This window comes from Dermacentor albipictus, chromosome 8 (genome assembly GCF_038994185.2).
Source record: "Dermacentor albipictus isolate Rhodes 1998 colony chromosome 8, USDA_Dalb.pri_finalv2, whole genome shotgun sequence".
In the NCBI taxonomy this organism is placed as follows: domain Eukaryota; kingdom Metazoa; phylum Arthropoda; class Arachnida; order Ixodida; family Ixodidae; genus Dermacentor; species Dermacentor albipictus.
The window spans coordinates 103,284,109-103,297,942 of NC_091828.1; the positions used below are offsets into that span (position 1 = coordinate 103,284,109).

Here is a 13,834-nt window from a genome sequence, read left to right on the forward strand (position 1 = left end):
CTCACCATTTGGCTGCTGATTACAGATGAATTTTATTGCGAAGACATGCAGACTATATTTTAATGCATGCATGTCAGCCTAATGCATCTGATCAGCCGCATTTTTGCTATCACTTAAGTAGGAGTGTTTCAGTCGTGTTGGCTTTATTATTAGCCGCTTGTGGACTGTACTGTACATTGTGGGTTATGGCGCACACCTTTGACATTTTTGTAGCAATGGTACCTAAGGCGGGCTTGGCCACTGTTGCCGTCTTGACTGAGCCTGTCACGAGCGACTGTCGTAGCGGCAGCATGTCGGGAGGAGGCGGCGAGAATTCAACTTAGCGCTTTAGACAGAACCTCGGAGTTAGATGCATAGAGTGGTTCTGTCCTTGAATGTGTGGGTTTGATAAAGGGGAATGCATTTTTAGCATTTACACGTGTAGACACCAGTCTTAGGCAAAATATGATACGACGAGCAGGGCTGTTGTGCTGAAATATTTGTTTTGAAAGAAGGTGACGTAACGTACAAGATTGGCAGTACTTTTAAAGTAATGATATGACTTTTATATCGATTTTATCTCTCACGTCTGAGCAATGTCACGGTCGACCAGTTTCTGTGCGGACCCGCAGAACCGTTGACGACGACACGCAAGCACAGTCGGCTTCAAAAGTTCTCGGGACGCTGGATTTAAAGCTGAATTTTCGCGAGGCCTGAGCACATGGCCTCGAAGTCAAAGTTGCAATAAGTAGTAGTTAATGTAACTCACACAGTGATCCATTAAATAATAAGCGTGTTAACAGGGCAGAAATCTCACATTTGTCATAGCATCCACGTCCTGTAAACTTTCGTGGCCAACTGCACATTGTTGTTGCTGATTGTGAGCTCTGTGTGCTGCTGCATGAACTTCTTTGTCCATGTAAGTGGGCAGTTGTCGTCAACACATTCTCTTTCTCGCGTATTAGTATTTGATTCAGTGGGTGTTTAAAGCAGCATACAGTCCTTGAAACTGCTAATAGGAACACACGGATGTTTTGTTAAAAGTTCTGAGAACTGTACCGGCAAAACAATTACAATTGTTGTAATACCGTGTCAGGTATGCCATGCTCACAATGCCATGTACATCAACAGAAATGCAGCTTCCTTGAGTTTGTCTTGCACAGCATTTTCATACACGAAGTCACAAATACTGCCTTAAAGGCCGTAATACTCCCTGTGCTATGGTGAAGCCGGAATCGGTTGTGAGCACGTTGCCGAGACCACGGCTTGATGCGAATGCTAGTCCTTTAGAATGAGATGTATTTACACTAAATGGAATTCTCAGAATGTGCAAATATTACAATTTTCTTCCTTTTGGTTGTGTGTGAGAAGGCTACCATTAACAATATTCAATAGAGAGTTTCGGCTCCTCTGTAAACATATATTATTATTTACGGCATATGGTTACATGTAGGTGCGAGCGGCAGCACCGGTGGTGCCATCTGGCGACATCGAGTTCACCAGAGTGTACAAAACTATTATTGCACTGTCTCCAGCCATTTGAGTCAAGCGATGATGGAGTAAGCAGAATGTTGCATTCTATCGTGTGTGTGTGTTTTGAACTCCTTGTAGCACAGCTTTCCGAGGTCAGGGTACACTTTGCGAGGTCAGCTGCAAAAAGCTTGACGTTTATGATAATTCAGACAAAAGATCTGTGGTCTCCAGTACAGTTTGAACAAGTGCGAGCCAACTGTGTCATTCAGCTGGCCCCTGTCGATTCGTTTTGAACACAAGTCAGTGCCGCTGTATTTATACAAGGTTGCCATAAATCGCCATTTTGGCCACTGTGCCACGCAAAACTGTCTTGCTCTGCAATACACAGCACTGTAGCAAAATGCTTTGTAACAACCGTCTACCATGCATCTAGGTTTCTGAAGTTTGTTCCGAGTTGCTTAAAGCAAGGCTGGGCTCTGCCTATTCAGTGCCAGACTATACTGCAGCGAGCAATCACAGCCGTCTCGGTACATTTCAGGTGTGGACATGTCTGCTCTCTCGTTTCTGTGGCGCCGACTTTACGTGCACAAGTTCTTTCAAACGTTCGGCACTCTCTTGGCTTCTTGTGTTGTTCTTGTTTACAGTGATTTGTGATCAGTGTGTCATGCCTGCAATTGTCACTTCCTTGAGTTTCACTGAGAGTTCGTAAGAAGCACACAGTCTGTCGCAAAGGTGCAAAGGTCGTCACTATCATTGCTGAAGCACGCTGGGTCCTCTGTGCTTGAGCTGCAGTCCCCAACCTTAATTGATTGTGGCGTTTGAGGGACAGTAAAGGCAAATGCGTAGCATAGCTACATATTTTTAGGTAGGCTAGGCTACTGAACATGCCTCGTCATTTGCCCAGTCGCCGAGAAACACTGCTCAAGAGAGCGCATCTTTTTTTCTCGGCTCAAGGTGCCTAACAGAATGGAAGGAGGTGCATCACCCATGTCTTGGTACACTGTGCCAGCAATCTCGGTGGCCATGTTTAGTCAGGCCCTCTAAACTGCGGTGCTTCGAAGGGTCACACAGAGAGGGCGCCACATTTCCCACCAATGGCACTGACAGAGCCATGGCATAAGCTTGCGTCACCGAATTCTGTCGTAAGGTCCAATGAAGTGTCGGAACTGCACTATCTTGTATCCAGAGGTAACGTGCTGGATTTCCTGGACTACAGTCCATTGACTGTACACACATAGATGTTAAACTTTTACATGGAACAGATTATGCCACATTTCCATTTCCAAAACGGCTGTTTGTACTTACTGATTTCATACTCGGGGACTGTCACTGGTAGCCATTTCCATTTACGAGAATGTCGTTCAGGAATACACAGGCGTAAAGCTTTGCTAATGGCTCCAGTGGCTGCTGTCACCGTCAGATCTGACCCTAGTAGACTATGTACTAGGTGCGGATAGTCCGACAAACCTTGCTTGTATTTAGCTATGATTGAAGCGTGCAGACTGCAGACTGCACGCAGGGTGCGTACGGTAGCCTTGAAGTTACACCAATTAACCTCCTATATTTACCTTATTTATCCGTAGACTTGTTCTGACAGATCACTGCCTGGATGATTTACTTCACTGGGAGGTAACACCGTATCTTTAAAAGTCGTGCCAGCAACGCTCTACTGCTCTTTCATGGAAGTCCTGCTCTCAGCAATGGTAGCAAATTTGTTAATTTTAGCTTCACTTAACTTCTGTCTTCAGTTTCTTGTCATCAAAAGCGTAGTCTCACTGGAAGCAAATACTTGGGAGCACAAGCATCATCGCTCGGGAGCAGACAACGCTTTGTTAACGAGAGCGGTGACCTTAAAGCTTTTGTCACAGACTGTCGCGAGATTACAGTGCATCCATCATCTCGTGCTGCGTTGAATCCTCGAGGAGGAGGCGATGCTGTCATGAGAAATCACCTGCACAAGCCAAATAAAGATCTTGAAAACTGCAGAACTGTGCAATGTTGTTGTGCACGATGGGGGTCGGTGCATTCTACATTGAATTGCACATGCAAACGCAATTCCTTCATCCAATGCTATTGGTGTGAAATGCAACCTTAGAGGCAACGCTGGCGCTAGTGCATTGGAATGATTCACAGTGCACAGATTTGTCTTTACTTTCGGCTTTCAGCTACCTTCTGGTCCCTTATCTGAATCTAATGCACAATTTGAAATTTCTATGGGAATTATTAGCCTTATTTAGCTTATAATGTATACCACAGTACTGTTTCTCCAACATCACAAGTAAGAACTATTCAAAATATTGAAGACGATTGCTTGTGGCGAGTGTTACTGCTCAGATATATAGATCTAGCAAAATGGATCCTCAAATGTGTTGAGACTTTGTAGACCCTTTTCACTGTGCTCCTGTGGGTGCCACCACGTTTAACCATGCGATAACGCATCCATTGCTTGTCTCAGCTGGTCTCCGCTGCCTTAGTTTACAATGGCAGTGCACGATGTTCTTTTGTCGTTTGTCGCCAACAGTGAATGCGTGAATGGCGTGAAACGTTGGCCAACGCTTCAGAAGACACGTAATTGTCGCATTTTCGCCCTTCCGAGCTCATTACGCCGCGTCCAAACGGTGCGAGCACTGCCGTATGGTGCTGGGCTAGAAATTGCTTCCCATGATGCACTAGTACATACTCTCAGCCGCTGTATTAAATAATAATTACTGTCATTCGTTCATTAAAAAAAATTATAGCCAATGGCTTGGGAGCCACAGGTTGTCATGTTTTTGGCTCGGTAACTTTGTCCGGTGCAATGCCATTACATTAGTAATTTTCTATGCGATCACAAGTGAATGTGTCAGTCGTGCTAGATTTCTTTATGCCACACTTTGAGCTTAAAATGTCCCATTTTTTTGAGGTTGCAGCTTATGGAAAATATGCAAGTCGTCACTCGTTCACATTGCAGCCCATGATGAAAGGTTCAGCTTCGAACATTCTTTTGTAATGTGTAAATCCACTCATTGATTGGCACTCTCTCTAACGAGTGCACTCAAATTTAATACATAACTCTGAGCTTCAGCAAGTTTCATTGAATGGAGCCGAACTATAATGGAGACCGGAAAAAATATTTACATGTGGGTGCCAGTGTTTTCCAAATTTGCGGTGCTATTCGGCCATGATATTTTTCTGGGAACATTGCCTTCGATAAAAATAATTACAAAAAACGTTTCACCACAGCAAAACCTTGGTTTAAGTTAGGAGACGGTTCGACAAATTTCTCCAGGGTTGTGGAGCAAAGAAACGAGGGCAAAGAAAACTTGGAGGGCAGCAGCTAGAGTAAATCACAGTTAACAGACCGTCAACAAGTGGTACATCTTTTTATGCCTCTCCACTGCGAACACAAAACACTGTAAACCAGTCAGCTTTTAGTACAAAAATCCACACAAGAAAACCTCGGTTGTCAATTCACAACAGGCTTACTGAAGTGTGTACGCATACAGCAACTTTACGAGACGTTTAAAAAATGAGGGGTTTAACGTCCTAAAGTTATAAAGGACGCGGTAGTGCTGGGCTCCAGATCCATTTCGGCCATCTGGTGTTCTTTTAATGTGCGCCTGTAGCTAATATTCGAAGTAGTAGCTTAGCACGAATAAAACCTCGGACACAAGAAAAATGGACAAGGACAAGCGCCAAGTGGCCTGCAGCGGACAAGTGGCCTGTAGCTAAGTATAGGAGCGTTTCTTGCAGTCAATCCCCTCCTCCTCTAGGAGTGCAGATGCCGTGACCGGGAATCAAATCGACATGGAAGCTATGCGGCGATTCTTAAGGCAACAAAAAGGCTAGTCTAGGCACGTGGAGCAAGCGCCATCGGTTTACAGTGAGCGAACAAGCCGGTGAAGAGAGTCTATACACTGAAAATTCCACAACAACAAATCGGCTCTGAACACGGAACACTCAATTGCACAAAATTGCTCAGTACCTTAGTGTTAGCACTCGAATGCCCCCTCCCCATATGTGCTGGAATGAAAATGCAGTAGGATACTGCTGGCATATTTTACTTCCTGAAGCGTTTGCATTGGTTTGTTTGTGAGGTACTCTGCGTGACACATGTGCCTCTAAGATGTGTAGTTGTGCAGAATTTTTACTTGCGAGAGCAACTTGGTCTGTACGCTGGTTCACGTCGTCTTGCATGTCGTGTACAATCAAGTAAAAGAAAGCAGGAAAACCACAAATGTGTGCGCTGAAATCTCGAAAGCAACAGGCTTCGTTTACAAAGCACATTCTGGATGGCGCCACAACGCCACATAATACACAAGAGGCTTCACCAAGGTACGTAATGTGCACCTTGATAGTGCAAGTTATTCCTCATGCACTTGAACCAGGCATTGACTGAACAAGTGGACACATGTCAGTGGCATCATGTGCAAGAGAGATCTGACAGCTTTATTGAGTGTCCTTTCAGTTGCATGGACGAGCAAATGACGTAAAGGGGCAGCTTGAATAGATAGCCTGCATACTTATTAAATGCAAGCTTCAGACTGCTGTTCACAGTAACCAAGCTGAAGGATTCACTAAGTCGCTTGGGTCTGAGACAGTTCAGTACCAAGAACATCAATTTTTGTGGACTCTTTGTGATGCAGCCACTCAATTTTCAAATGTAAAATATTGCTTCAAGGCTGCTTTGTATTGCCACTATTGGGATTTTTATGCTGTCTAAAATTTAATTGCTTCAAGGGTAATTTTGAAGAGCCTTGTAATTGCAACCAAATTTTGTTGCAGTTGGTCTTTCAGAGCTTTAGAAGATGCGAAAAAACTAAGACAAAACTGCGACAAAAATGTTGCTGTAGTTGCCTTGGCCTTTAAGGCCTCCTTTATAAGACACTATTTCTTCAACTACAATCAATATTCCACTAAAGCTAACCTTCAAAGCCTCCTTTAGAAGAAACTGTCGTGTATGCAACCGCATCAAATATTTAGTTGAATTTGTCCTTGAAGGCCTCCTCTATAAGATACGATGTGCGAATGCCACCAAAAGTTCATTGCCACTGGCCTTTAAGGCCTGCTTAGGAGATGCGTTTATGTGTGTAACCACAGCATTGACTGTGCAGAGTCACGCAGAGTGGGCCGAGAATACATGAAACAGTACCATAATAATCAGTATTCATTTATATTTTATTTCTTGCATCACACTACACCAATGAGGGCACCAACACCAGGGAGACTGAGCCCTCACAATATGTACATTTTGAGAAAAAGAAAAGGGGGGAGGAGAAAGGAAACAAGAAACATGGTATTGCTTGCACTGTTCACCTAATAGCTTCCGTCACCCAAAACAAGCTGGTTTTTGCAACTGTTGAAAGAAAAAAAAAAGCACAGAAACCAGCTTGGGTTAGTGTTACCAGCACATGCGACAAAAAGCCAGAGACCAGCTGCAAAGAAAAAAAAATCGAGCGCCTATACAATCGTGGCTTGGGCAATTCGACAAATAGAGTAAACAACAAATGATAAAGACAAACTCAATCACATAGGAACTCTACCTTGAAGGATGCTGTAACTTTTTAAGTGCAACTACATGACGCCGGCCGAGACTTGAGCACAAATGTCACACGACTGCCGTCGAGGCAAAAGGCACTGTTTGAATTCATCTATACACAAGGCGTAAAATAAACCTGTGAAAAAATTTCCCAATCAGATTTCATAATAACACGCTGACAAAGAACAGCTAGCTCATTAGCATCAGGTTTTTAAAATTAAGAAAATAAGCTCGCCCAAAGCGGGAATTATTACTTTTGCACAGCGCACGTACCAGAATGTTTGAGTTTGCCTTTTATGTCACAGCTGGGAGGGTAGGCCCATTATGTTTTCTTTTTTTTTATATGTCGCAACAAATTTGTCGATTTTTGCACCTCGCCTAAATTATATACAAAAAGATTACAACCTTGGTAATAACACGCACACACACACAGGCACACACACGTGTGTAGAAAACACAACGAAGGTTCGACGATAATAAATTGGGTGTATCTGTTCTGGCCTGGTGATCCTTATGTAGGGGCTTTACGTCGAGGCCCAACGTCGATTTCATTCTTCAATTGCGCGGGGAATGCAAAAGCACTCTCGTTAAACAACTGTTCAGCCGTTTGCGCTAGAATTTGTTGCATCTGGAAAGAACAAAAAAACCTAGTGGCTGACATCACTGAACTTTGTCAAAAGTTATGCACTATTTGTAGTGAAACTTAGGCAAGAGTTGTATACCTTGAGGAAAAAAAAATATGTGATATGTTGCAGAAGCAAATAGGACACAATAATGCCCATTATAAGTAGACAGTTTTGAAAACAAGTGGACAAAATTAGAGCCATTAAATTGCATACAGTGGACTCGCACTGATTCCATCTCGGATACACTAATCTACATTCGAGAATTTCGTGAATATTCAGCCTGTCACTTGTTGAAAAATTGAAACTGTGGAACAATACATGTCCTGTCCTTCCACTTTAAACAAAAAGGCCGACCGTGAAGTTGCTCCAAAACTAGGAATTATGCAGAAACTTGCAAACATCATCATCGAGCTTAGGAAGAGCAAGTTGTTCACTGTAAATTCAAGTTCCAATTATACCATAGCGACCTTGGAAGATTTGCTTGCTCAAAATGTCTTCGAAGCATTTTGAACCACGTGAAACAAAACAAGCCTCTTAGCTGCAGACCAACATGGCCAAGAACGATTCATAGGGGCACAAGCAACCTCAATTTTGCTTTCCACGCTATGCGTTAAGTCTATGACAAACGTCAAATACCTGGTGCAAAAATGAGAAATGCAAATACCACTTGAAATGTTAGAATGGACAATAACATCGCTCTTGCAGTAAGAGGAGTCTTGTTTTTGAACATTTAATGCCACTGATAATTCATACTCTGTTATTATTTGTCCCTCTTTAACCATCTTTTTAATTGCTTCTATATATACTTTAGTGTCCTATGAGGTTTTCTCACCGGGTGATTGATTCATAGGGCACAATACCCCAAAGCTATATGCTGGAGCTATAAAAGACGTAGTGGAATGCTTTGCATTAACCACTCGGAGTGCTTTTAACGTGCATTCAGCATGGTGCACGAGCGTTTTTTACCATTCACCGGTATCAAAATGTAGCCGTGGTGGGTGGGAATCAAGCTCATGACCTTGCGGTCATAGTTCTACCTCTTACAGTGGTTTAGCTGAATGCCAATTCAACCACTGCAGCTAGTATCCAATCGCTTAGTAACTGCCAATTGCGTGTTTTTAGCGAGCTTTACTCGATTCCTGATAATTTGAACAGGAATAAATGTCTCCTACGAGTTTTAATCAATGCGAGTCGACTGCATTATGTCATGTACAAGCGTTGGTCACAAGCCTGTGTATGTTGTCATTGAAAAATGTGGGAACATGTCATCGAGTCGAAGTACTCGACGCCAATTTTGTTCCAGTGGTCCAACAGAAGCAGTCAACCGAACTTCGATATTTCTTATCGCATGATAACGTACAAGCCACCGGACTAAAAACTTCTCCAAGTTTTTTTTTTTTTTTAATACTGGCAAGATCATTGCCATAAAAGCAAATAAAGAAATAAAAAAGCTTCAATGCATATTCTGCTCGCATCACTTGCTTGAGTAAAACATTCTTCTTTTAAATAAAAGCGTTTCACACACATTGTGGCGCTAGCGGTCTAGCGAGAATATTTCTGCATTCCCAAAGTACTATTTCATAATGTGGTAAAAAAAAAAATTGTAGTTGGGCTCGAGGCATAATGGCTTCCTCGGATGCCTCCGGGCATATACCATGGTCAATGTCTCTCTCGCTTTTGCCTCTCACGACGTTCACGGTTGCATTTCTGAGGTGGCGACATTTAGTTTCGCGTCCTTTTTTTTTTCCTTCTTCCGTCTTCTCTCCGTTTTTCACCGACGAAACAACGCTTGGAATGTGGTTCTCCCGACGAGAACACGTGCGCCTGTTTCCGGTCAGTCCTTTTTTTCGCGTCGGCCACGACGCTGTCTCGACATTAAGCCAGGAAAAAATGTAGTTCCTGCGCCTCTGAGCTGGCTTACCATCTCCGAAATCTGCAAGATGCATATCGCGTGCCTCTTCGTCTGACCCAAGTGTTTTGTCACAGAAGCAGTCGTTTTGATCCCTTATCGAAAAAAGCAAAAGTTACAGTCGAACCTCAACATAATGAACCTGGATATAACAAATCGTGGCATACAGATAATAATTAGGATAGAATGAGTAAGCCTAAGTTGGTTGCTTTATATTACGGAGTATTCTACCGCTATAGCGGAATTGAAAACGAAAGATCCATCGGTTACAGCAAAGTGAATATTTATATGTATTCTGGTAGACGATGCCAACAACTCAACAAGAGCAACTCGTAACAATACATTCTGAATGCACAAGTGCATTTTGGCCAAGCTTGGCTTGGCTGGCCCCGTGGCCAGAAAGCCAATGTACCAATCCCATAAGACCACACCTATTGCGCGGTTACTTATCCACGCTGCTGCAAAAAAGCGTTTGCGGTTTGGCGTCCATGTGTGGAAATCTCGGGACGGCAACCTACCGACGGGTTGTCAATCCTTGGGAGAGCCTTTGCTGGCCTGTAGAAGGCTTACATTTCTTTCGCATAGGCCAGTCCATGAATTACTAAAGATACATTTTTTAGCGATATCAGTGTACTGTAGACAGTTATAACGAATATTGGATATAACAAATATAATGAACGCGATTTCGCGTTGAGTGCAATTTCATTATAAGGAGGTTCGACTGTACATAATAAAAGAGCGATGGTCGGCATGAAGTTGGCGACGCACGTAGAGTGTTACCGTGCGAATACCTTCGTTCAACATCGAAGCGAGCATCGATTGCCACTGTGAGCTTTTCTCTAGCGTGAGGCAGGGCAGGGAGAGAGGGGGGCATACGTACGATCGTCATACAATCATAGCTCACTGTGCGATGCGAAAATGATAAGACATAGTGGGAGTTTTTTGTACTTGCGTCGTGTCTGCACGAAAAATGGTGATCTGCGGTGCCCCACGTGGCAAGTCTCTAATGCAATGGCCGGGACGCGGCTAGCATTGCAGCCATTCGTTAAGAGACTGGGTGCTGTGAAAACAACGCCAAGTGTTTGCGGTTTCCCTCCCAATCTTTATGTTTTGGCGTGAGCAATCCTGGCACCGTGAAATGGAAGACGACACGAACGCGATGTGAATCTGATTTCTCGCCGCTGGAAAAGGTGACAAGACATCCCTGGCTGAGAAAAATGAAATGAACAAAGCAAAAAAGAAAGTCTTGAAAAGCGGTCGGCACTTTAACTTGGCACGCAATCTGTTTTTTGTTTCTGTTGTTGTGCTTGGTCCGTGACACTAAGACGGCCTTTTAACAACTATTTGGTTGTCATAAGTGCAAAAAAATTACCTTGGTCTCTCTCTCTCTCTCTCTACTGATAACGAACACGCGAGTCTTTCGCCCATCAGTGGCGGCGGAGACAGTCACCGACAGAGTCATCACTGGCACATTGGCATGCGAAAACCATCTCACAACAGCGTGTGGGGCACCTTTTCTCCCGCTCCTGCGTTGAACCGCCTCATACGGTCCGCAGAAGTCAGGCGATGAAGTCTGCGCTGTCCCAATTAGTCCGAAAGTCGTCCCACGCCCGAAAGTCTGCGTCGTTCACCGAAAATAGGTCGAACGGGTCCTGAACGTCCACGGACGCGTTTGTCGACAGCAACGGATCGTGCTGCGTCGCGTTCTGTGCCACGGCGGACGATGACAACACTGTCGTGCACGGAGTCGCAGAAGAAGTGGACACCTGGCCGTTGGGCATGCTCGATGACGACGAAGTCGTCTGGGGCATCATGACGTCCAGCCAGTCCGACAGCTCGATCTCCATGCTCAGCGCTGGGTCAGAGAGGTCCACGCTGCCACCAGTGTGGTGGTTCCGCGGAGCCTGGTTCTTGGAAGGTCCACTGTCAGTCAGCATGCCGAGGTCCATGCCTTCGAAATCGTCCAGGTCCAGGTGGAAGTCAAAGTCCAACGACGCCGACGGAGGGGGCGTCTCACCATCGCCGGACAGCGCCAGGGAGGGCGAGTTCCGTTCGCCCGGTGTGGCGGTCGTTGCCTCCGACGAGGGCGGCGGTGTCGGAAACGAAGGTGACGTACACGCGAGAAGTCCGCTCATGTCGGTGATGGGTGTGCCCGGTGTCGTGGGTGTCGGTGGCTCTTGTGCAGCACTTGGGGGCAACTCTGCGGGTTTGTTAAATGTTCATATCAGCCCTCCGCTTTTTAACAAAAGAAGCACATAGTTCCCATTCTTGATGTAAGTTCTAATATTTTCATGAAAGTGCAACTCAATATAGCCAGCCAAAAATCCGTAAACTAGGAATTTTTTCTTGGGGGAGGGGGGGGGGGGTAGGAGGGTGTTGCACACTAAAACAAACTAGGCACACTGTATTGGGGGTGGGGCAAATTAATTTTGACGACCCGGGGTTGTTTAACATGCACCCAATTTATGATACATGAGCATTCTTGCATTCCCACTGCCATTTGGGATGTGGCCGCCGCAGTGGGGATCGAACCCGCGACGTCGAGCCCAGCAGCACAACGCCAAAGGTACTGGGTTACCGGATAACTGCGAATGTTACATGCCCCTGTGCACTTATATAGCAACATAAACATGGGATGAGGGTCAAGAACATTGTAGATCACTGCTTTGAAGGTTTGCAGATTTGCAAATTAAGCAATCCGACGCTGACATGATGGTTCGAGATTCTTGCAAGTATGAGAAACTGCAGAGTGGTAATGGAGCAAAAAGGTGAATAAAAAAAAATGTTGAAAGTAGGCATCTTACTTTGCCATGTAACTAAGAGGTTGTTACAAGCAACATCAAGATCCCCTGGTATAGAACAGTAAAGCTCCAACGGACATGTGCCCAGCTGTGTCTGGATACTTTGCTGCAACTACATACACAAATTGCAGGCACAAACGAACACATATGAGGTGCAAGACAACTTCAACACCATTAAACAATCATTCAACATGTGGAACAACTTAGGTGCACGAATTAAGCGTAAGGAAATGGAGTTCCAAGGCACTAGGTGATTAAATGGAGTTATCAGATAAGGGAATATGCAGGTACAGCTAAACCTCGATATAGCAAACTTCAACATAATGAAATTCTCGATATAACGAAGTATTTAGCTTTTCATAACGTCTTTTCCATAGAACTCCACGTAATTAACACCTCAATACTATAATGAAGTGTGTTTTTATACGATTTGTATGTGTGTTCAATGCGATACATATACCGAAATTTCGTTTCCGTAGCAAAAGAATGCCGAGACAATAAACGGAAACTTCCGCACACGCAGATGGTCAAATGATTGAATCACAAGCGGCTGCTTGCAAACGCACCTCTCAAATTGGGCGCGGCGCAACAAGAGCGACCGCTGAAGTGAAGCAACGCCATGTTCCATATACAGTCTTTAAGTGCAAGAAGGTCCTATCATGTCCCGCGCACTTTGTGCTCTAGGTGCGAGTGAAAGTGTGCGAGGGTGAGAAAGAAAGATGATGGCTTCACGCATGAGTGCTGTCTGCTTGCGCGCCAAAGGGAACGAGGGGGAGGGGAGTGAGCTCGTTGAAGCGTGATCAAGCGCGAGTAAGGTGTGGGGCGGGTGGGGGCTGTAAGTTAGCGCGATTTCTGGTGTGCATCTTGGCCATGGCTGTGCATAGCTGCAAGCGTGGCTGAGTACATATGCAGCTGCGCACCCTGCTTAAAGGGACACTAAAGGGAAAGAATAAATCAGTTTAGACTAATAAAGCATTGTTTGAGAACCCTGCAGGCAGTCATTTCAAAAGATAGTTTGAATATTAGATGAGAAAATGAAGGTCGAAGTATCAGTATTTGAATTTCGCGCCGAAACCCCAGTGCCGGTATGTCAGCGTGACGTCAGGGTTTCCAAAGTATGTTTTCGCATTTGGGCCGCGTTGGCTGAATGAAGGTTCCCGAAACTTGCCATGTTTAATGCTTGGTTCCTTTAGAACACAATGTAGTCAATCTGTACCGCTATATATATATAGTAGGCCCTAGAAAATGCCATCAAAATCCAAGACGTCACAGCCCCCAGATGCGGGAACTCAAGTAGGCGTCGCCACCCGTATATCGTTCTTGTGCTTTTTCTGGCTTACCAAACGTCTGATCGTTGTAAGAGTGGTGTTTTTGGTGTTGTAGAACGGTAATTTACTGACGCAGGAGAAATAATTTTTCACTTTAGTGTCCCTTTAAGAGGCAATCTACCGTGTGTGCAAAGAGTGGGCGCGCCGAGACCGCGTGACATCATGCAAGTGATCTCCCCGTGCGTTTAGTACTGAAGGTT

The 13,834-nt window shown here is 44.7% G+C and overlaps 1 protein-coding gene across 6 annotated transcripts in view; it reads right to left on the bottom strand.

Annotated features, from left to right (window-relative positions):
- Window positions 1-6,590: 6,590 nt before the first annotated feature.
- Window positions 6,591-13,834, bottom strand: part of LOC139048920 (myocardin-related transcription factor A-like) — a 263,394-nt gene continuing 256,150 nt past the window's right edge. For all 6 annotated transcript variants that reach the window (XM_070523883.1, XM_070523879.1, XM_070523884.1 and 3 more), the window contains one exon: window positions 6,591-11,705. In XM_070523883.1, coding sequence (XP_070379984.1) covers window positions 11,065-11,705 — 641 coding nt within the window. In that variant the 3' untranslated portion in view covers window positions 6,591-11,064. The remainder of the gene's footprint in view (window positions 11,706-13,834) is intronic.